The 23,205-nt window shown below is 41.2% G+C and overlaps 1 protein-coding gene across 1 annotated transcript; it reads right to left on the bottom strand.

Moving 5' to 3' along the window:
* Positions 1–17,348: 17,348 nt before the first annotated feature.
* Positions 17,349–21,497, bottom strand: LOC140805894 (uncharacterized). The gene is given in 2 exon segments (XM_073162256.1): positions 17,349–18,818; positions 18,821–21,497. Coding segments are annotated over 2 exon segments (4,146 nt in total). The 3' UTR covers position 17,349.
* Between the last annotated feature and the right edge of the window lie 1,708 nt (positions 21,498–23,205).

The following is a 23,205-nucleotide window of genomic DNA, read 5'->3' as shown; positions in this document are numbered from 1 at the left end:
AATTGGATGATATTCGAGGAAAGTAAGAATTAATTCTACAATTTTAAGAAATTTGAGAACCTATTTAGTAGTAAGTGAGAATTGAACGGTTCAAATGATAGGAATTTTCGGTTATTTAGGCTCGAAGGGAAATATAGAATATTTAGATATATGGGTTATAATGTTATAATGAATGGTAGCCAAGGACATTGTAGGATGAATCAATTTTAGGCGTGAAAACTTAAGCATTATAGAAATAATATTGTGGCAAATTAAGAATTTAAAGTGATGACGATTTAAGGTAAATTTGATCGGTTAGTTAAGTTATAAGGATAAACATTGAGTTAGTAAATTTTTGGGAACATAAGTTTGATGTGTCACAAGTTTTAGTCATGATCTTAACAATTAAGATTATACCTTGTGAGAATTTAAAATTTTTAGGAAAGTTGGGTACGATGATGTTTAGTTTAATTGGTAGACGCACGTAAGAGGTGAGGTGGACACCTTGTCTTGAGAAATTTTGGAAGTCATTAACAAACTTGGGACTAAACGGATATGCGTATTGGAATTATTTTATTCAAAGCTATTTGGATTAGGTAAGTTCGAATTTCAAATTTATGGTATATTTGTTCATACGGAAATTTTGAGTGAAATAAAAACAAAAGGGAATTAGTTGTGTTCAATATAAGTTATCAATTGATGAATATTAAGATTTTTTTTTCAAGTGAGGAATCTAAAAGCTTGATATGGGGATTCTAGAATTCTATGGGTTATAAGTGAAATTGATTTAGTAAAGTTAGTCTAATGCTACCATGGGCTAACTTATTAAGTTTATATGCTAGAATTAAGTAAGCATTAAGGACACATAAGAATGAGACACTTGTTCCAATGAGGAAGTCCAGAGTTCTAGGCCTCAACTATATTGTAATTGGGAACAGAATAGTTTGAGCAGGTATTTGATGCTAGAAGTGTTGTTATTAAGGTAGAATGTCGATGTTGTATAATTGAGTTTTATGAATTGACGTTATTCGAGATTTAAGATTTACCACAATTTCACATCCGGGATGCACTTGTAAATAATAAGTTACGTAAGTTTAGTGCCGTAAGATAAAGATTCGATTCAAGGATATTATCCTAATATTATTATGGGGTGAGATAAGGTAACTTTTAAGTGCTTTACTAAGATCTCCTAAGTCGAACTGCATGAATGCCAATACGTGGACTTGAAGCTTTAACATATCTTGAGTTCAATAAAGTTAAGAAGGGATGTTGTTAAGAAATCAATATTGGAATATAATAGGTCAACGAACATCTTGGGTATATTATAAGGAAAGTAAGACGCGTTAAATTTGGACATCCATCTCTAGTATGAAGAATTGCGGGATAAGTCAAAAAAAAAAAAAAAATTCGGGGCTATAGTTGAATAGAACTAAGTCACCATAAGTTGTTTTAAGTGCGATTCACAAACGAGGAATTTTAGTAGACAAATTTATTTAGGATTGAGGAAACGTAAGGACGGCTTAATATTTATCTTATCAGAGTAGCGCATCGGAAGCGTGGATTATTAGGATTCTAGAATTAAGAGTCCAAACTTTTTGTTTATCAAGGATAAGCGAATTTCGAGGACGAAATTTCGTTTAAGGGGGGGGGGGGGGGGGGGGGGAGGATTGTAGAACCCGTAAATTTGACTGCGTATAAGCCATGCATAATTCTAGTATTTAAAATGAAAATGATTTTTTATTGTATTAGTATTTAAATTCTTTTCTTTAAATTTATTTATTTTACGCAGTAGTTTAATTGTTGTCTTTTCAGTTAGATAAGTGAGGCCGGCCTGGAGATGGAGTATTGAGATAAGTTAATAAAGACTTATTTAAGGTAATTTAGCATGTTAGTAAATATATTTTAAAAATTTGGCATGCATGCAAGTTATTAAACTTCTTTGGTATTTTATTTAATTGTTTTTAAAGCATTAAATGGATGTTTATTTCATTAATTTATGTTTAATTATTTTTATGCATTTTAGGCATAATTCATGCATGATAGGATTTGTTTTATGAAATTTTAAAAAGTTTGTGCATTAAGATTTTTAAGTTGCATTCAATCGAGTAATGGAGACCGGAGAATTTTCAGGAAAATTATTTTATTATACAATTTATTTTTAGAAATTAATTTAAAGCGTTTTTAAGGGTAATTTTAAAAAATGGGAATTTCTGGGTTTTTTTACCCGCATGATTTTAAGTTTTAACAGTACGCAAATTTTATCGAATCGAGGGACTTTTTATGGGTTCGGCTGTTATTTTCAATATCGTTCCAACACGAAATATTTTTTGGGAGTGCGTTTGTATTTTATGGGCTTACTTTTAAGCTTGTTGAGCTTAAAACCCTTTTAAACTTTTAATTATTTAATTAGAGCACATTAATTATTATTTTTCTATTTAATTAACACCTTAACCTCGCTTAACCTAAACCTAATTAAGTTTCAGTAGCCGCCCACCTCCCCCACTCACATTTCCTCTCATGTATTGCTGCTCCAAAGGTCTCGGTGTCACCATTTCCTTCAAGCAAGGACTTCCCCCTCTCAACCGTGTGTTGCTCGATCATTTGCTCTTAAATAATCACCAAGGCACGCTCATATTCTTTTACTCATCACATATGCCATTAGTATTCTGATTTTTGGGTGTTTGAACGTGAAAGCCATGATTTATTGCATGCTTGAATTTTTATTCATCTTTTTTACGGAAAAAAAAACCTTGTAAAGTTGCTTCCATCTCACGTGTGTACTATTTGTGTGAGTGAATGCCATGTTCTGGCTGTTAAGGAGTGATGCAAAGGGGTAAGCCGCTGTTTGTTAAGCTGGTGTCGCGATCAGTACTTGGGGAGTGAGGGAGCCGAGGGTTTGTGACTTGGGTTGGTTCAAGTTCGGTCGGGCAGGGGCTGTGTCACTCCAAGGCTCGATCTAAGAGGGTCCAATCGAGAGTAGGAGGGTCCATCACCTGCTTGTTTAGCCCTTAAAACCGCCTGGAGTCGAGGCTGTCGGGGTTGGTCACGTGTGAGAGCTTGGGTTTTTCCTCGGTCGTTAGCCAATTGTAGTATGCATGGGGTTTTTGGGGCACGCGTGATGTTGGAGCAGGGATACAAGTAGGTCCAGTAGGATTTTGACATGATCTTGGGTGAGTTTGTTTGTGGTCATGTGGCTTAGGCGTGAGTTGGAGGAATGGGATTGGCCCTTTAATTATACCAAAAGAAATAAATAATAGTAACGTATAATGTAGCCGTCTGTCTAGGATGGTTCGAAAATTTTAGGGCTCGGGTCTTGAGATTCTAGGGTCTTTAGGATGATTTTAAAGTGTGATAAAAATTCGAGGAAAATTTGGTTGAGTTTCGGTTTGATTCGGGTTAAAACCGGGACCTCGGTCCAAGTTTTAATACGAATCAATTAAGTTTGGTTATGGGCTCGAATATACGTCTAGGAAGGCTTGTATAAATTTTTTTGGGACATTTTAAGGAGTTTGGTAAGCTTCGGATCAATTTTCGAGATTCGGGGTTGAGACGGTAATTTTTGGGTTTTCGAGGGCAAAATGGTCATTTTTGCAGCCGGGGTTAGATTTTGGTCCTGGCAGCGACCTGAGCACAAATTTACTATATTTTAAATGTTCATGCATCACGTTTACGATTTTTACGCTAATATAATAATTATGGTGCATGCTTGGTTTAAAGGAATTAAGAGAGAAAAAGTGAGAAAGTGAAGAGCACTCCGTCTCCGCCGCGCCGCGTCGTTATTTCGTTTGTTTTCTGTCAAAACAAACCAAGGCATGTTTATATCTTCTTTCACTCTTCCATCAAGCCATATAGATATTTTAAAATATCGCAAGTACATGATTTTAATGCAAGAAGATCGAAATTGTTCATATTTAATTATGTTGGTTAATTATATTACGTGCAAAAATATTCATTTTTGAGATTTATGCGATATTGCTTGTGGTCACTTTACTATCAGTATTAAATCCGGTCCCCAGTATCGGTCCGATCACCAGTTACCGGTTAGTTCAGTTGTTTCACCAGTACTGTGGCAGTAGTCTGATCAGACGTAAATCCGATCCTCAGTATCGGTCAGCTCAGTTCAGTTCAGTTCAGGGACCACATGCGTAGACCATAATCTCACCAGAAAATTATTACAGGCTATTTCAATACAGGTCTCCAAGGAGCAAACATTTTCACTATGATTTTCAGTTCAGTTATGCACGTATTATAATTAATCATGACACGACATTTTTATGATATGCCTCATGACATGATATTTTCACTTGCATGCAAGCTTATTATTTATTTATTTACTTGCTATTTACGATATATGCATGTTGAGTCTTTAGACTCACTAGACTTGATTGTTGTAGGTGCTGATGATTTCGGGACTGAGGGCGGGGACCAGTGAGCAGGCTCGAGTCGGCAGTAGTAGGACCCGAGGACCTCAGTTCATCAGTTATTATTATTTGATGGCTCAAACATTTTAATTATCGTTGGAAAAACCTTTTACTGTTATTTCGAAAATGTTAATTTCTTCCGCTGCCACTTTGAACATCAAATTTTATTTATGAGTTCAGTTAGATGAGGCAATTTTAATTATTTAAAAAGAAAAATTTTAAATTTTCCGCAAATTTTCAAACACGGATTTTCGGGCCGTTATATAGCCTGTATGAAAGAGGCTTACAAAAGCCTTGTCTCGAGCTTGAATATGGTCAATCAAAAAATGCATCTGATCAGTCATAACTTTGATAACATCCTAATCATGAGGAACTTTAGGACTCATTGGATCAAAATTAGACTTTAGAGTCTTCAAAACAGAGTCCATCTCCTTCTGCTTCAATTGATCAATGACGTAGTTTCTGCGATTCATTGCTTCAATGACATTTTTGTTTTTTGCAGTAGCAAAAAATTTCTTCTCATGCTTCTCCATTTGTGCAAATACGTCTTCAGTACGTAAGTAAGTGAGAGGGTGAAAAACTCTCATCTTCAGCCATTCATCAACAAACAACATATTTTCCCATGAAGATTTTTCAATTTCCTCAAGGTGGAGCTCAATTCCAGTTTGCACTGTTTTTTTGATGTGTTGAGCTTGGGGCTCTTCAAACAACTTCCCTTTTCCTTTTCCAGTAGGAATAGGCAGCACGGACCGAGTAGTGGAGGATCCGGCTAATGAATCTCGAAAGACAACTTCAGTAGCAGGTCTGAGAGTAGACACTGAAGTTGATGTTGATGGAACAATAACATCTGCTGGTGTGATGATAGAGGAGGCAACAGTTGGTTGTGAAACAGTAGGAGCAACTGTAGATTGAGAAAGAGTCACTATTGGTTCCGAAACAAATTTGGTTTGGATAGGGTGGCTTCTGGAAATACTTGTCTCAATGGGACAATATCCAAATCAGCAATGGCTGTTGTTTTCTTGATGCGGATGGTAGTTCTGGGTTTCTTTTTGCTCAGAGTTTCTACTGGAAGAGAAGCTTGAGTAGGTGCAGCCGATTTTTCAGATACAGTCTTATCTGAATCAGTCAAAACAATTACTCTCTTCCTTTTGATTTTCTTCTCAGGAACTTGGCCCTCGGCTTGAGCATCCCCAATCTATTTTTTATTGAAACAAATTCAGCCACAGTTGGCTTATGCCGTAGAACAAGCACATTATCAGCATCAGCCACAGTCACAAAAGAAGCATCATGTCTAGTGGTGAACGGAAAACCAGCATCCTTCAACATCTGACTAATTTGAACAGCAAAACCAGTACTCTTCCACGAAATCATTTCTCTCATGATTTTGAACAGAAACCAACTCTTATCTACCTTAATATTAAAAGTGATTGCTACCATCACCTGAACCTTCTCCTTGGTTAAACGATCAAAAGTACCGGCTTTGACAAGAAGTGCCTTCGCCACAATATCAGCGAGTACTTGGTACTCCATTTTCATAAGCTTATTGAAGTAAGAGGGAGAGAGTTCCTCTCCAGAAGCTGAGAAAGTAGAGAGAGCAATGGACATTTCTTCCTTCGTAAGTCCTGACAGATCAGAGGTGCCTGAGATTGGAAGAAAGAAGGTTGAACCAAGTAGTGCAGCATCAATGGAAATAGATGCGTTCCCTGGGAATGAATGATATTCCCATCTTGAATAGTTGCTTTGGCGAAGAATTCCAAAAGTGCGGTCTTATAGATAATAGCAGGTGCTTCCAGAAACTTTCTGAGTCCTGATTTCTCAACAGCTTTGAACATCTGAACAAGTCCTTCATCATTGATGGTAAGCACTGATGCAACTTGATAAGCATTGAGATTGTAAGCTCCAGCCATTTCTTCGCCTGTAAATGAGAGAACTTCGAAGTAGATTATGCGATGAAAAAAATGAGAGAAAACAGTAGCTAGAGTGCAAAAGTCTGAAAATCGTAAAGGTGAAAAGAAAATAAGAGGCGGTTAATATTCAAAATATACAACCGTCAGTGAAACATAAGGACACGTGTCAATATGTTTGCGGTTGAGTATTTGAAAAGTTAAACAGAGGGTGTCACAGAGACACTAATAATTTCAAAATTTGAAAGGTAACAAAAAGAGCAGGCTGTGCAAATTGGTTAATGAAAAATTAGGGATGCAAATGAGCCGAGCTGTTCGCGAGTTTTTCGGAACTCGGCTCGTTAAAAAGCTCGTTCGGGCTCGTTCGTTAAGCTTATCGACCCAAGCCCGAACCTTATTTTGGACTCGACAATTTTGTGGAGCCGAGCTTGAGATTAATGATGTTCGGCTCGTTAGCTCGTGAACACGTTCGATAATAGGTTCGTGAGCTCAAAATTGAGCTCGGCTCGTGAGCTCGAGCTCGGCTCGTTTAAGTGGTTCACGAGCTCGGGTTCGAGCTTGGCTCGTTTAGGTAGATCGTGAGCTCGAATTTGAGATAATTAATAAGTTATAATATTAAAATAATTATGTATGATAAATAATAATAAATTAAAAATATATACATATTATAAAAGTGTGAATTAAGGTCAAAGTTATTTGTTTTTATTTGCTTGTAGATGAAGTGAACATATATTTTTCACAAAATATTAAATTGAATATGATTTGTTTTATTTTGTAAATCTATAATCTTTTGAATGAGTTATATATGCAAGAAGTTTCTCAGAAAAAAAATTAATATATAGAAATTTAATACTTCCAATAATATATATGAAATATAAAAAAAATTATGTTATATTAATTTTGAATTTTTGTATTTAAATAACATATTGCATAAATATGTTATAATATGTTATATCATTAAAGAGTTGAACACTTTTTGATAAATATAATAAAATATTAATTAAATCATATTTTGTCAGTTGTCTAGAAGATAGAATAACCAAAATTCATTGATTTTATCTGTTTGTAGATTAAGTTAAAATATTTACAAAAAATAAATATAATTTGTAGACTACTGAAATAACAAAATTCTTTGATTTTATTTGCTTTATGAAACAAATTTTTTTTCTACAAAACACTTAATTGTGTGGAGATTTGTAGAGGCATCAAATAGAGAAGAATATACATATCTTCTCATAAGATTTGCTAATGAAGATGGCGAGAATATTGTTTTTCAAAGAGAAGAAAAAATTGATGACAAAAAAAATCGTAAAAGCAATATAAATTGAAAATATAAAAGAATAAAAAATTTGACGCAATAATTTAATTTAAGGTTTAGAATATATTATGTATATTATATTTTTATTTTTCATAAATCAATAACACGTGATAAAATAAGTGGTCAACGTTATGTATTATACTTTTTTCTTCTCTCAAATTTAATTTTAATACCTATTGTGATATCAATTTTATATTATATTTTCTCCAATGTCTAATTTATACAAAATTATAATATTTATTACTAATATGTTTTTCAACAATTATTAATTTATTTAGATTGTGCTTGGATAAATTGATTTCAAATTTATGGATTAGAATTATAATTTTATTGTTAACAATGAAACAATATATCAAATCTTGAATCTACACATTACTTATTTACATATTATTATTTATATAAAGTAGAATAAATTTCAAATAACATTATTATTTGGTGGACTTGAACAATATCATAACCAACATGAAATACTACTATATAAACATGAAATGAGTGGATTTGAAGTTTATGATGTTACATATCTAAATAACAAAAATACATTTGAATGTATTGAAGTCCATGGATTTGAAATCCTTCCAATCAAGAATAACCTTAGATTTATAACACATAAAATTTTTTAAACAAATATCTTTTGCAATCATTTTATAATACATATAGTATAAATTATATTACATTGAATTTCCTACGGATAATGTTAAAGGTACAACTAATATATAGTACTGCGATATTTACAACAATTATATCGTGAGATTTTGTTATTGAAACGTCTACTCAATTAAAAATGCGGAACTATTTTTTTTTTATATCTCTCATTTTTGAAAATAAACATTTAAATAAATCGCATGCATTCAATCATATGTAGAAACATCATTTTAAAGATCGTCACAGCAGTTACCATTAAAATATAGCGGAGAAATAAACATGAGTAAAATCCCAATATTGGCTATAAAGTAAAACGGGGTAAAACAAAATCAACGTATCCTCTCCATAAAATAATATCATAAAGTGCGGAAAAATCATAGGTCCTCGGGTCTTGTCGTCCACCAGGTCCGCCGACTCAGAGTCCAGCACCTCCAGTCTCCTCGACATCGAACTCACCTGCATCACACACGCCTAGTGAGTCTAAAGACTCAACACACCTGTACCATAGATAACAAATACGTATACATAGCACACAACAGTGAAAAATATCATAATAAACATATCTTTCATGAACTTTAAAATCTTAATGTAAAGGTGCCATATGCAATCGTGTCATGTCAAAACAGTTCATCGATAATCATCATTCATCGTTCATCATTTATCATTCAGTTCATTAGAGGTGACTATCGTACATCATCATCATTTACGTGGATCCATCATACATAAAACCGCGGTACCGGGCGGCTGTCGGACATCAGTGACAACCTATCCACTATGCCTAGGCCTCATCATCATCATCATCATCATCATCATCATTTACATATACATCTTAAACATTTACATATAATTCGATAGCCACAACTAATTCCCATCATTCAAAACATCATCATTTACATCACTTATAAAAATCGTGCACCAATGCAATTTTTCTTTAAATTCAAGCATGCAACGTATATTTTCATAAAATCTTAAAAATCGTGAATCATGATGCATGAATATTTAAAATATCATAAATTTGTGCTCAGGGCGCTGCTGGGACCAAATTCTCACTCCGGGTGCAAAATGACCATTTTGCCCCTGAAAATCCAAAAATTATCGTTTCACCCCTGGACCTCTAAAATTGACCTGAAACTTACCAAACTCCTTAAAATGTCCCAAAACATAATTATAAACATTCTTAGACATAAACCCGACCCAATTCATAACTTAATCAATTCGTTTTAAAACTTGGATCGGGGTCTCGATTTTTAACCCGAAACGGACCGAATCTTAACCAAAATTTTCCCAAAATTTTACCATAACTTAAAAAGTAATTCTAAACCATATACCACTTAAATTATGCCCTCAAATTCCAAAATGTTTCGGTTACCACCTACCCCTTTTATAAAAACTCTCGGCCCACCCTTTAACAATTATTCTCCAACACTTGTCTCAAATCCATTAACCATTCGGTGCACCTTCTACCACAACGTGTCCAGCTTGTAGGGCTCACCGATTAGACCTTAATGAAGGTCCTAAACCATGCCTAATCGAGTCTTAAAGTTTCTGCACCAACCAAAACCCCAACGATATATGATGCGATCCAGGCGAAATAGATGAGCAGGGTCGGGTGCTCCACCGGATCGAATCAAGTATTTGTAGTGTTGTTTAGGAAAATGAACAAGGTATATGGCTTCAGTCTTGACCTGCAAACAAGAAGATGAACTCGTGAATGGGCGCCGGAGGGGTGTCCGACGTGACCACTCCGATGCTTAAATCAGCAGGCAAAGAAGAAATTAAGCAATATATATGTGAATATATGTGAACAATACTTTTTAGTTCAAAGAGTCTCTCTCTCCTTTAAATGAATTTAATACCTGCTATTTATAGGGGAGGAATGGGTAGTTACCTCGATTTCCGTGACATCTACTAAGTCGGTTTACCATCCTAGCTTCTGATGACTTCTCGGACACTCCAAGCCCAAGTTGCTCTGGCAGATTAGATGGCATGTAATGATTATACTCAAGTGTGGCTCACTTGTCGAGGTAACACTATTTTCGAGGTTGCCAAAGTGGATATGCAACTGGGAAACACTACCCGGTCAGGGGAGAAGCACCCGACCAACTCTATGAGGGCCCGGGTAAATAATAAAGAATTGCGAACAACACCAATCCCTCCGGGAAGAGGAGTTATACTCGGATACTCCTGAAATCGACCCTGACTATGACCCGGATCCTACTAGGGGTATCACCACCCATCCCTAAAATAGTCGGGCTAGAGCTTGACTCGCTGTCCCGATTTGATCCTTTCTGCACTCTTTGCAATTGTGAACAAATATTTAAACAAGGGAACTTTTTGAGTGTCTCGTATCCCATATCCTTGACTCCTCGATGTCTGATAATCACTATTCTCGAGAGAATTCGATCGAATACATTAATGAGGATGCTACTGAAAATTGCTCGTTTTTCAAGGTAATGATGAGTCTATACTCTCAATAACTGCACACGTCTCTTCACTTGTACGCACGATTTCCTAAGCGTCCTGCGATCGTCCGATTAAATTTGAATCGAAGGTAGAGATGAACGCTCTACCCTATAAATAGAGACCTTGCTTATCCTTCCATCTTATCAATGCAATGGCAAGCTCAAGCAATTCGAAAGCTCCTGATATGGCGGGGGAATTTATGCGTGCGGCCACAGAGAGACGGAAGACTGATTTGGAAGACGAAGTTTTCCACAAAATACTCCTATTTTGGGAAAGATTGTACGAGCTGGAATCTTCTCAGTACGCAGAAGGGGCTCCTGCTCCTGAGAACGTGGCTCGTATGCAGAAGTATCGTGAACGTCTTTGTGTTGCGGAGTATGTGGACATATTTACTCACCATGGTGTCTACGCACTAATGCTAGAAAAGGAGTTGAAGATCCTGGAAGACATAGCCGGGTCAGATAGCTTTGGCAAGACCGCTACCGGAGATCTCAGCGGTTGGCTGCACAAATGGAGGGTTGTTGTAGAGGATGAACATCTCCGTGTAATTCGTGCCCATTTTTAATAATGAAATGTCCTTTTGTTTTCGTTCTAGCATTTATCTGGTAAATAGCGAAACCCACTTAAACGAAATTAAATAATGAAAATTGACATGACTAATAATCCCTAGATAATAATGCTTAGGCCAATGAGGTCTCAATCTACCAGTTTGTTATGTTGAGATCTCGAGATTGTAGTTCGAGAGAAAGAATAAACAGGGACCAAGAATCCCCCGGTCTGCTGACGTGGTGCCATAATAATATGAGATTTATTGAACTCCTGCCAAACAAAAACGTTCCGTATTTCGAGGCACCTCAGACTTGACGTTTTGATAACTGTTCAGATCCTTTCGTCTGCTCCGCGCACTTTACGAGGGACATCCTGACCATACACCTATCCAAATCTGATGGCTATGATCAACTCTTGCCTTTGAATAATAAAGGAGACGCTTCGCATGGCTGAGACTCTTGGATTTCCCCCACATTTAAGGACGTTTGCCTATAAGTAAGAGGGTGAACACAAAAAACAATTTCCCATTTTACCATGTCGAGTTCAGGCGGTTCCAGTGCTTGCAGCAGCACACACGTCTTGGTGACCCCGGCAATGCGTCCTCATCTAGAGGAGCTAAAGAGAGGCATCGAGGAGAGCGTGTGGAGGAAAGTTATGACCGTACGAGATAAGGCCCACGATCTGGATTTTTCCTACCGCAACAGTCTCGTTCTTACTCGAGCACAAAGAGCAAGAGCGAGGAAGTATATCCGAGAATTTGCAGTGGCCCAAATTACAGACCTGGTTAATGACCAGGTTCTACTACACATGATGCTGTGGAAAGAATGGCATGCGCTAACCAAGATAATGCACAACGAAACCTTTGTCAATCTTCGAATCCACGAGCTGACTAACTGGATAACAGAATGGCGAGATTCTGTGTCTGTTGTAATGGATGACATAATTGCTCGCCGCTTCTTTATGTAATGAGAAATTTATTGCTTTTTATTGCTTTATTGCCTCTTTTCCAGAAAATCTATATAAATTTACGTGCGTCGCAACAATAGATGCTCAACCAATCGTAATAATTCGAATTATAAAACTGAAAACGTCTCCGCGATATACCTGTCTGGGAATCTATTCCGGGGTGCGATATCCTTCTTCCTGGACTAAAAACACAATCCCGGGTAATTAAATTTCCAGGGCTATCGAACAAGTTGTCGGGGGCCTCGCCTTTTACTTCGCGCATTTTGCTTGTGTACTTCCCTCAAATTTACGTGTTTCCAAGTAAAAACCAGGATTTAAAATCTCCCCGGTTTAACATAACATATAACATATCGAGGCCTCAAACCTCCCGATTTATAAAATAACATGCCGGGGCCTTAAACCTCCCGGGCTCCCAAATAACATGCCGGGGCCTTAAACCTCCCGGGCTACCCAAAACTGGGTAATTCAAAAGGTACCGTGATAGTACGTACCTTTCTTGCTTCAACGGTTATCAACGTTTCAAATTTCGAGGCGTTGATAAGTCTGACACCATAATGATTACGCGTGTCCTTACCGATTCCCAAGGATCATCTCGTCCATCCGATCAGATGCAAATCAAGGGTAGAGATCGAGTCCTTCTCCTTATAAGTAGTGCCTAAATTATTTTGAAAATATCACTTTCAAATTCGAATCTCCGGCGAAGCCCTGCTTAAATTGCTCCTCGAAGCTCTTCCGTGCAAAAAATCACCCACTTCCGAAGCTCCTCTTCAAAACCTGTAAGTTCTCTATTTTTATCATGTCAAACTCTACTTCTTCAACGTCGGGAGCCAATGCGCGAGGCTCTCCTAGCGACGAATCTGCTGCGTTACGCTCCGATGCTTCTCAATCTCCCCCACCCCAACGCTCTATCACCCATCCTGCTAAGAGACCAGTAGCCTCTTTAATTAAACCATCTTCTTCTAAGCCCTCCATTCCTAATTCCTCCCGAACTCTTGCCCAAAAAAAAGGTAAGGGCAAAACTCGGGCCGTGAGCCCTCCTCCTGTCGAGGCCCCGGGATTTCCCTGGTTCTCCTCTTTGAGTAGCACCCTGCGCCCAGGGGCGGATGAAGAACTTAGGACCTTGGGTAGTATTCCTTCCAATCTTTCTATTTTAATACCCGAGTCCTCTGACAGGGCAAAAAACCCCCCTCAAGGGTACACTACTTTTTTCCGGGACCAAATTAAGAATGGTCTTAGATTTCCGATTCACCCCTTTTTCATTGCAGTTGCCAAATTTTTTGGCGTACCCATTAACCAATTTCACCCTAATTCTTTTAGGATAATGGCTGCCACTTATGTCCTCTTTAACATGAATAATTTTCTTATTAACCCCCTCATTCTTCACTATTACTTTTCTTGCCGGTTTGGGGATAATGCCTTTTCCCTGACTGCCCGGCATAACGCTCGCTTCCTTGATGATATTCCCTCTTCTCAAAAAGGGTGGAAAGGAAGATACTTTTTTATTCGACTTCCGGGAGATCTTCCCTGCTTGTCCGGCTTTATCTCTTCTCTGCCTACACAACCTTCGCTTCCCGGCATCTATAAATTTGAAGAACCCTTCATCGTGAGCCAGGATTTGGTGGAAGGGCGCAAATACTCATCTTCCACATTAATTTCTGATGATAATTTGATCACATATGGGTTGAGTCCCCGGGGTGAGGATCCCGAAGATCGCATGATTGATGAGGTGGCGGGCTCGGGCCCTCAACCCGGTAATTCACCCTTCTTTCTTGCCACCCCCTCCCTTGTTCTTTCCTTGATTTACTCAACACTTACTTCTCCTCTGTCCAGATAACTCCGAGATGCAAGCAGCTTTCGCTAAAAGACGGGCAGTCGAAAAGGCGGCCCGGGAAAAGGAACTCGCAACAAACCGGGCAATGGCCGAAGCAGAAAAACAACGTGCTATGGAGGAAACGCCCCGGGGAATCGAAATTACTCGAGAGAATCCTTCCCGGGATGATACTCTTCGGGTAGTGGTTGAGACCTCACAGGACGCCGAAGATCTGGTTCCTCTTAGTAAAAGGCAAAGGATCTTGGCTGTCGAGCCCGAACTGATTATCTTGGATAATCCTCCTGCAGGTGATCAGGGTCCTTCTGGTTCCCACGAATCCCTTCCTCCTCCGCAGTTCAAGGAAGCCTCCAGCTCCGAATTTCCTTCGACTAACATTTTTTTCGAAGGGCCTACTTCTAGTGGCGCGAAACGCTTTAAGCAGATGCTCAGTCTTTCTGAGGCGGCCTTTCTAAAAAGTGTTCCGGCCTGCAATAGATTTCTGGAAGGATCGAACCGCCTCTATTCCGTAAGTTTTTCTCCTTATTACACTTATATTTTGACACATTCTTTATGACTTTTGCTCTTTGTTTTTGCTCAGGCTGCTCAAATGATAATGTCTGCTTTTGAGGAGGTGGCTGCAGTAGCCACCAAGACAAATAGGCAGGCCCGGGCGGCTCAAGAAATCCATGATCAACTTCGAGAAGATATTGCCCGGGCTACCAAGCTGCATGAGGAGAAAGTCACCGGTCTCCTGGCCTCCCTGGAAATGGCCAACCAGCATTTGGCTTCCGCTCAGCGTGCTCGGGATGAAAGTTTAATCCGAGAAGAGGCCTCTCAAAGGCAGATTGCTTTCTTGGAATCCCGGACCCGCTACCTCGAGGAAGAAGCTACTTGCCAACAACATCGAGTCGTGGCGGCTGAGGATAAGCTTAAATCCTTCCAGCTTACTCAAGAGGAATGGAAGACTATTTTCCTTCAATCCTCAGATTTCCAAGCGGCTGTTGAAGATAGATCATACAACTACTTCAAAGTCGGTTTTGAGAAATGCCGGGAACAGTTTGAAGAGGAAAACTTAATCCCGGCTAACAAAGAAGGCTTCCCGGATATTGACAAAGCCATTAACTCCCTTCCTAAAGATGGTGATGCTGACCAAGAGGCTGGGGAGTCCGGGGATCAAACTGCACCTTTAGAGTAGGATTGTTTACCTTCTCTCTTTTTTTTTTTTGTAATTTTCGGCCTTCGAGCCCTTTAATGAAGAACTTTCTTTTCTTCCTTGTGACTAAATGATATGTGAAATACATATGTATTCCCAGACCCGGTCCTCCTGGTCATTTGGGCTTTTTAAGAGCCAAAGTGCGGAGCCAGGGGAGCATGTCCCGGGACTTGGAATGGTCGAGGTGTGTGGCCCCGAGCCAGGGTGTAGTGCCCTGGGCTTTTAAGAACCAAGGTGCGGAGCCTTGGGCCGGGGAGCATGTCCCGGGACTTGGAATGGTCGAGGTGTGTGGCCCCGAGCCAGGGTGTAGTGCCCTGGGCTTTTAAGAACCAAGGTGCGGAGCCTTGGGCCGGGGAGCATGTCCCGGGACTTGGAATGGTCGAGGTGTGTGGCCCCGAGCCAGGGTGTAGTGCCCTGGGCTTTTAAGAACCAAGGTGCGGAGCCTTGGGCCGGGGAGCATGTCCCGGGACTTGGAATGGTCGAGGTGTGTGGCCCCGAGCCAGGGTGTAGTGCCCTGGGCTTTTAAGAACCAAGGTGCGGAGCCTTGGGCCGGGGAGCATGTCCCGGGACTTGGAATGGTCGAGGTGTGTGGCCCCGAGCCAGGGTGTAGTGCCCTGGGCTTTTAAGAACCAAGGTGCGGAGCCTTGGGCCGGGGAGCATGTCCCGGGACTTGGAATGGTCGAGGTGTGTGGCCCCGAGCCAGGGTGTAGTGCCCTGGGCTTTTAAGAACCAAGGTGCGGAGCCTTGGGCCGGGGAGCATGTCCCGGGACTTGGAATGGTCGAGGTGTGTGGCCCCGAGCCAGGGTGTAGTGCCCTGGGCTTTTAAGAACCAAGGTGCGGAGCCTTGGGCCGGGGAGCATGTCCCGGGACTTGGAATGGTCGAGGTGTGTGGCCCCGAGCCAGGGTGTAGTGCCCTGGGCTGTTAAGATTAGTACTCGTCGAACTTAAGATGCAAGAATTAATAGAATACTTCTGAGAAAAATATATCTTCCATTATATCTTCAATCAATACATCCATTTAAGCATAATACTGTTTTAAATTAAATACATTCCAAGGTCTCTTGAGGGAACGCCCTTGTGCATCTTCTAAATAGAAAGATCCCGAACTGACTTTTCGAGTAATCTTGTAAGGTCCTTCCCACCTGGCTTCTAACTTTCCGACTTCCCCAGCAGGATTGACCTTTTTCATGACGAGATCTCCTATTTGGAAATTTCGGATCCGGACCCTTTTGTTATATGATTTCAGAATCCGATTCTTATATGCTTCCATTCGGATGCATGCTCGATCTCTCTTTTCTTCTATCAGATCCAATTCCATAGCCCTGGCCTGATCATTGCTGCTTGGGTAAGCTTCTACCCGAGAAGAAGTCATTCCGATCTCTACGGGAAGGACTGCCTCAGAACCATACACTAAGCTGAAAGGAGTTTCTTGAGTAGGTGCCCGGGGAGTAGTCCGATAAGCCCAGAGAACACTAGGCAATTCTTCCACCCAATCTTTTCCTTTACCTTGTAATCTGGTCTTTAGTGCTTGCACAATGATTCTATTGACAACCTCTGTTTGACCGTTAGCTTGTGGATATGCAACAGAGGTAAAAGATTGAATAATCTTCATTTCCTGGCACCACAACATAATTTCTTTGCCCTGGAATTGTCTGCCATTGTCCGAGATTAGTCTTCTGGGCACCCCAAATCGGCATACAATATTCTTCCACAGAAATTTCAACACTTCCTGCTCGGTAATTCGGGCTAAGGGCTCGGCTTCAACCCACTTGGAAAAGTAATCCACTGCTACTAATAAAAATTTCTTCTGAGCCCGAGCAGTTGGGAAGGGACCCACAATATCCATACCCCATTGATCGAAAGGGCAAGATGCCCAGATGGGCTTCATGAGAGTGGCCGGGCTGTGCTTAAAATTTGCGTGATGTTGACAGCTCTGACAAGCTTGAACTATCCGGGTGGCATCTCGGTTAAGAGTTGGCCACCAAAACCCGGCAAGCATGGTTTTTCGAGCTAGAGACATTCCTCCAAGGTGCTCTGCGCAGCATCCTTCATGAATCTCCCGGAGTACATAATCTACCTCCTCTTCAGGTAAGCATTTTAAGAGAGGACCCCTGGAATGCTCTTTTATACAAGATTGAGTTTAAGAAAACAAACCTGGAAGCCTGTCTCTTAATCTTCTGGGCTTGACCTCTGTCCTCGGGTAGTGCACCCTTTTCAATAAATCTGATTAAGGGCGTCATCCAAGAGTTTTCTGGATCGGGGGTTCTTCCTTCGTCGGTCGAGAGGATCAAGCGGGAGACGTGCAACACTTCTCGGGTACTTACTTCACTTAGGGAGGCAGCCATTTTTGCCAGAATATCCGCCTCGCTGTTCTCCTCTCGGGGTATTTGTTCGATACTCCAATCCGAAAAGCCCTCCGCTCGTGTTTTGATAAGCTGTAAATATTTCAGCATCCTGTCATCTTTGGCTTCGTAGACACCCCTTATCTGCTGAGTGACAAGCTGTGAATCAGAATATATAATTATTCGGGAAGCCCCGACTTCCCGAGCAGCTCGAATTCCAGCTAGCACAGCCTCGTACTCGGCCTCATTATTAGTTACTCGGGAATCAATCCTTATTGCCAATTTGATTTTTTCTCCCGGGGGAGATATCATCACGACTCCTACTCCGCACCCCGCCAGGCTAGACGCCCCATCTACAAAAACTCTCCACACTTCCTCTTCACTGGGCTGGATCATCTCAGACAAGAAGTCTGACAAAGCTTGTGCCTTGATAGCCACTCGTGGTTTATATTCGATATCGTACTCCCCCAATTCCACAGTCCACTTAATCATTCGCCCAGATACCTCAGCATGAGTCATGATTTTACCAAGAGGGCTGTTGGTAAGAACCACTATTTGATGTGATAAGAAGTACGGTCTTAGCTTCCGGGAAGTTACGATTAAAGCCAATACAATCTTCTCTACCTCTGTATACCGGAGTTCGGGCCCTCTTAGAGCGTGGCTGACATAATAAATAGGCTTCTGATCAGAGCCTTCCTCTTTGATCAACACTGAACTGACAGCATGCTCTGTAGAGGATAAATATAGGAATAATTTTTCCCCGGGCTCGGGCTTTACTAATACCGGGAGCTCTGCAAGATGGGCTTTCAAGTCCTGGAAGGCTTGTTCACATTTATCGTTCCACCCGAATTGCTGGGCCTTTCTCAAGATTTGAAAGAAAGGATAACTTCGGTGTGCTGATCGGGATATAAATCGAGAAAGGGAAGCAATCCTTCCTGTCAGTTTTTGTACTTCTTTTACAGATTGGGGGGAAGGCATACATAAGACAGACTTCACCTTCTCTGGATTTACCTCAATTCCCCGATCTGTGACCATGAATCCCAAGAATTTGCCACTCTTTACGCCAAAAATACATTTGGCCGGGTTAAGCTTGATCCCATATTGCATGAGGGTGGCAAAAGTTTCCTCCAGATCATCAATAAAAGTAGTGACCTCCCGGGTCTTGCTTAAGATATCATCCACATAGACCTCTACGTTCCGCCCAGCTTCTCGAATACTTTATCCATAAGACGCTGATAGGTGGCCCCTGCATTTTTCAACCCGAATGGCATTACAACATAACAAAATGTACCTCCCGAGGTGACGAAACTGGCCTTATCTTGATCTTTTTTGGCCAGGGGAATCTGATGATACCCCTGGTACGCATCCATAAAGCTCAGCAGCTCATAACCAGAAGTGGAATCTACCAGCTGGTCAATCCGGGGCAGTGGATAATGATCTTTGGGGCATGCTTTGTTTAGATCACGAAAATCTACGCACATGCGCCATTTGCCAGTGGATTTAGGTACTAAAACCACATTGGAAAGCCACGTAGGGAATTGAATCTCCCGAATGTGCCCTGCCTTCAGGAGCTCCTTTATTTGTTCGGATATGACCCTGTCCTTTTCAGGACCAAAATGCCTCTTTTTTTGCTTCACGGGGTGAGATCCCGGGATGATGTTCAAATGATGCTCCGATATAAGGGGAGAAATCCCCGTAAGCTCCTGCTGGGACCAGGCAAATACATGAATGTTAGTTTTTAAACACTTAATTAAACTTACCCGGGTGGTCATGCTGAGATCCCGAGCCACCCGGATTTGCTGTCCCGGCCCCACTTCCACCGCCTCCTGCTCTTCTTCTGCCACAAAGTGGATCTCCCCTTCCTCCACTATTCTTTCTCCTGTCCTAACCCTCTTCCCCTCCCTCTTAAATCTGCTCCGATCCGCCCGGACCGCTTCTACATAACACTTTCGAGAAGAGGGTTGATCTCCCCGAACTTCTCCTACCCTTGCTCCCACAGGAAATTTTATTTTCTGGTGGTAGGTAGACGCTACAGCCCTTAACTCATTCATAGCCGGCCTCCCCAGGATAATGTTATATGATGACGGGGAGTTCACCACAGTGAAAGAAGTCATCACTGTTTTCTTTAGATCGTGAGAGCCCAGAGTCAGCGGCAAAATAATCTCCCCCTCTGGATAAACCATGTGTCCGGCGAAACCAAAAAGAGCAGTTTCCACTGTTTCCAGGTGATAGCCCTGTAAATCCATCTGCTCAAAAGCATCTTGGAAAATTACATTCACAGAACTGCCTGAATCTACGAAAACCCGCAGAATGTCATAATTCGCCACCCGGGCTTGGATCACCAAGGCATCGTTGTGGGGTAGATTCACCCCTTTCAGGTCCTCCGGGCCGAAACTGATGACTGCCTCATTGCCCCTCATTCCTTCCACCTCCAAGCACTCTTTCCTACTTCTTGACTTCCTTGCCCGATTGGAGTCTCCGTCAGTAGAGCCTCCGGATATCATTTTAATTGTCCCTACAACGGGGGGTGACTTCTTTCTCTGCTCAGGTTCAGGCCCCCTTCTCCTTCCGGGCTCGGTTCTAGGGTTGTTTCTCACACCTCCTCTCTGAGAACTAGATCCGGGCTGTCGGGATGTCCACGGCGGCATCCTAGACATCTGAGTATTGATAGTGGGCTTTGGGAAGGAAGGCGCAACATAATTTCCCTTTAGAACCTTGCAATCCTCAGTATTATGATAGCCTAATTTGTGAAGCGCACAAAATCCTGTCTTCTCTGGCCGAGCCAGTTGATGATCCGGAGCTAAATCCCTACTACACTCCTGCACCTCCCTCTCTCGGGCAATCTTCAGAGGCACATGATGAGAGAAATGCCCTGGATTACCCCTCTTCTGTCCCCTCTCCTCGGGTTTGGATACCCGGTCTCCCCTTTCTTTCCTCACTGCTTCCCTCTTCTGTTTCTGGGCTTCCTCCATATTTATGTACTTCTCTGCCCGGGATAACAGGTCCTCAAAATCCCCGGGCACTTTTTTGGTTAGTGATTTAAAGAATTCACCCTCTCTCAGACCCTGGGTGAAGGCAGTAGTCTTGGTCTCGGTGGCACAAGATGGGACGTCTAGAGCCACTCTGTTGAACCTTTTGATGTAAGCCCGCAAACTCTCCTCGGGACTCTGCTTCACCTCAAAAAGACTAAAAGCAGTCTTTTTGTACTTCTTGCTGCTACTGAAATGGTGTAAAAACACCCTCTGGAAATCCTGAAAGGAGTTAATACTCTGGGATGCCAGGCCTTCGAACCACCTCTGAGCTGAATCCACCAACGTCGTTAGGAATACTTTACACTTAATTCGGTCAGTGTAGCAATGCAACATGGCCGTATTTTCAAATCTGGCCAAGTGTTCCTCTGGATCAGCGTTGCCATCATAATCTTTTACTTTGGCGGACTTGAAATTCCCGGGAAGAGGTTCCCGGACTATGATGTCTGCGAACGTACATCCTCTCAAGATTGTTCGGGCAACGCTTCGTTCTTCCAACTGTCCTTCGAGGACCTTCATCTTCTGCCGTAAATTTGACAATTCCTCTGCCATGGTAGGAGATTTGGATCCGGCGCTGGACTCCTCATCTTCCCCTGTTACTTCTTTTTCCCTCCTCTCCTGTTCTTGCTCCTCTTCATGTCCTTGTTTATCACCCTGTTTATCACCGGGTGGTGTAACAGGTCGAGAGACCTCCTTTCCAGCTGCATATAACGCGACGGCATCAGCCATCATTCTTTTTAACTCCTCAGGGGTCAGGGTAATGTTTGGCCCAGTATTATTGACATTGGCTTGTCTCGAAGTCTGTCCCCCATCCCCCTGGGCATGAGGATCATCCTGATTGGTTCTTCTTGTACGAGCCATATCAACGTCTTGAATTCAGTATATTTCCCACAGACGGCGCCAATGATGCGATCCAGGCGAAATAGATGAGCAGGGTCGGGTGCTCCACCGGATCGAATCAAGTATTTGTAGTGTTGTTTAGGAAAATGAACAAGGTATATGGCTTCAGTCTTGACCTGCAAACAAGAAGATGAACTCGTGAATGGGCGCCGGAGGGGTGTCCGACGTGACCACTCCGATGCTTAAATCAGCAGGCAAAGAAGAAATTAAGCAATATATATGTGAATATATGTGAACAATACTTTTTAGTTCAAAGAGTCTCTCTCTCCTTTAAATGAATTTAATACCTGCTATTTATAGGGGAGGAATGGGTAGTTACCTCGATTTCCGTGACATCTACTAAGTCGGTTTACCATCCTAGCTTCTGATGACTTCTCGGACACTCCAAGCCCAAGTTGCTCTGGCAGATTAGATGGCATGTAATGATTATACTCAAGTGTGGCTCACTTGTCGAGGTAACACTATTTTCGAGGTTGCCAAAGTGGATATGCAACTGGGAAACACTACCCGGTCAGGGGAGAAGCACCCGACCAACTCTATGAGGGCCCGAGTAAATAATAAAGAATTGCGAACAACACCAATCCCTCCGGGAAGAGGAGTTATACTCGGATACTCCTGAAATCGACCCTGACTATGACCCGGATCCTACTAGGGGTATCAATATATAATAGCATATCATCTCTCGATCAAACAAAACTCACAAGGATCGAGTTTCTCTCTTAACCAGACACCCGTGACTTAATCCCAACATCCTCCTAGACTTTAAAAGGTCTGAAACATAGCTTAGTCAAGCCCATGCACCGTCGTCCCTACCCCTTTCACTCGATGAACTCAAACCCGAAGCAACTCTTAGCAACACCTCACGGTTTCTAGATTACAGACCACCATCTCATTTCTTCTTATTGACAGCAATTCCCTCGCTGACAGAGACCCTTCAGCACATCACTTGACAGCCCCTTTTTTAACCATGATCAAGGAAACGTGAGGAATTCACAAGTGGAACAATAAAATATATGCTTACTACCACCGATGAACAAACGAGCATGGATCGAAACATTTACATAATTATACAAATACTTCACACATATTATCAGCATATGCGATGCATCAAAAAAAGAACAAGCGTGGCTTAGAAAGTTTGGATAGCAAGATTGATGAGAGGAGTCCTTGATGAATCTTCTTCTTTGCAAGCACAAGATGAGACCTTTTCTTTCAATTGTTCAGGTGAGGAAACCGATGGGTGTGGGTGGAAATAAAATGGGTGAATATCGGTAACGGGATTAAGGCAGATTAAAGGGTGGCAATAAGTTTAATTGTTATGTTAATTAAAAAGATTAAAGGCTCTAATCTTGTTAATTAAGGTTTAAAATAATATTTAAGTCTATTGAGTTTAAAAGTTGGCTCGTTAAATTCAAATACATTCCTGAAAAATATTTTGTGTTGAAAGGATTCTTAAAATATTAGCCGAAACCTCTCAACGTCTCCCGATTCAATAAAATTCGCGTACCTTTAAAAAAATAAAAATCACGCGGATAAAAATACCCAAAAATTCCCATTTTGAAAAACACCCTTAAAAGACACCTTATCTTATTTTATAAAAATAAATCGTGAGTAAAAATAGTTTTTTTTCCCTAAAATTCACCGGTCTCCATCCTCGATCGAACGTGAA

This window comes from Primulina eburnea, chromosome 1 (assembly GCF_022965805.1).
Source record: "Primulina eburnea isolate SZY01 chromosome 1, ASM2296580v1, whole genome shotgun sequence".
Taxonomy (NCBI): domain Eukaryota; kingdom Viridiplantae; phylum Streptophyta; class Magnoliopsida; order Lamiales; family Gesneriaceae; genus Primulina; species Primulina eburnea.
This window is presented reverse-complemented; position numbering and strand designations above follow the sequence as displayed.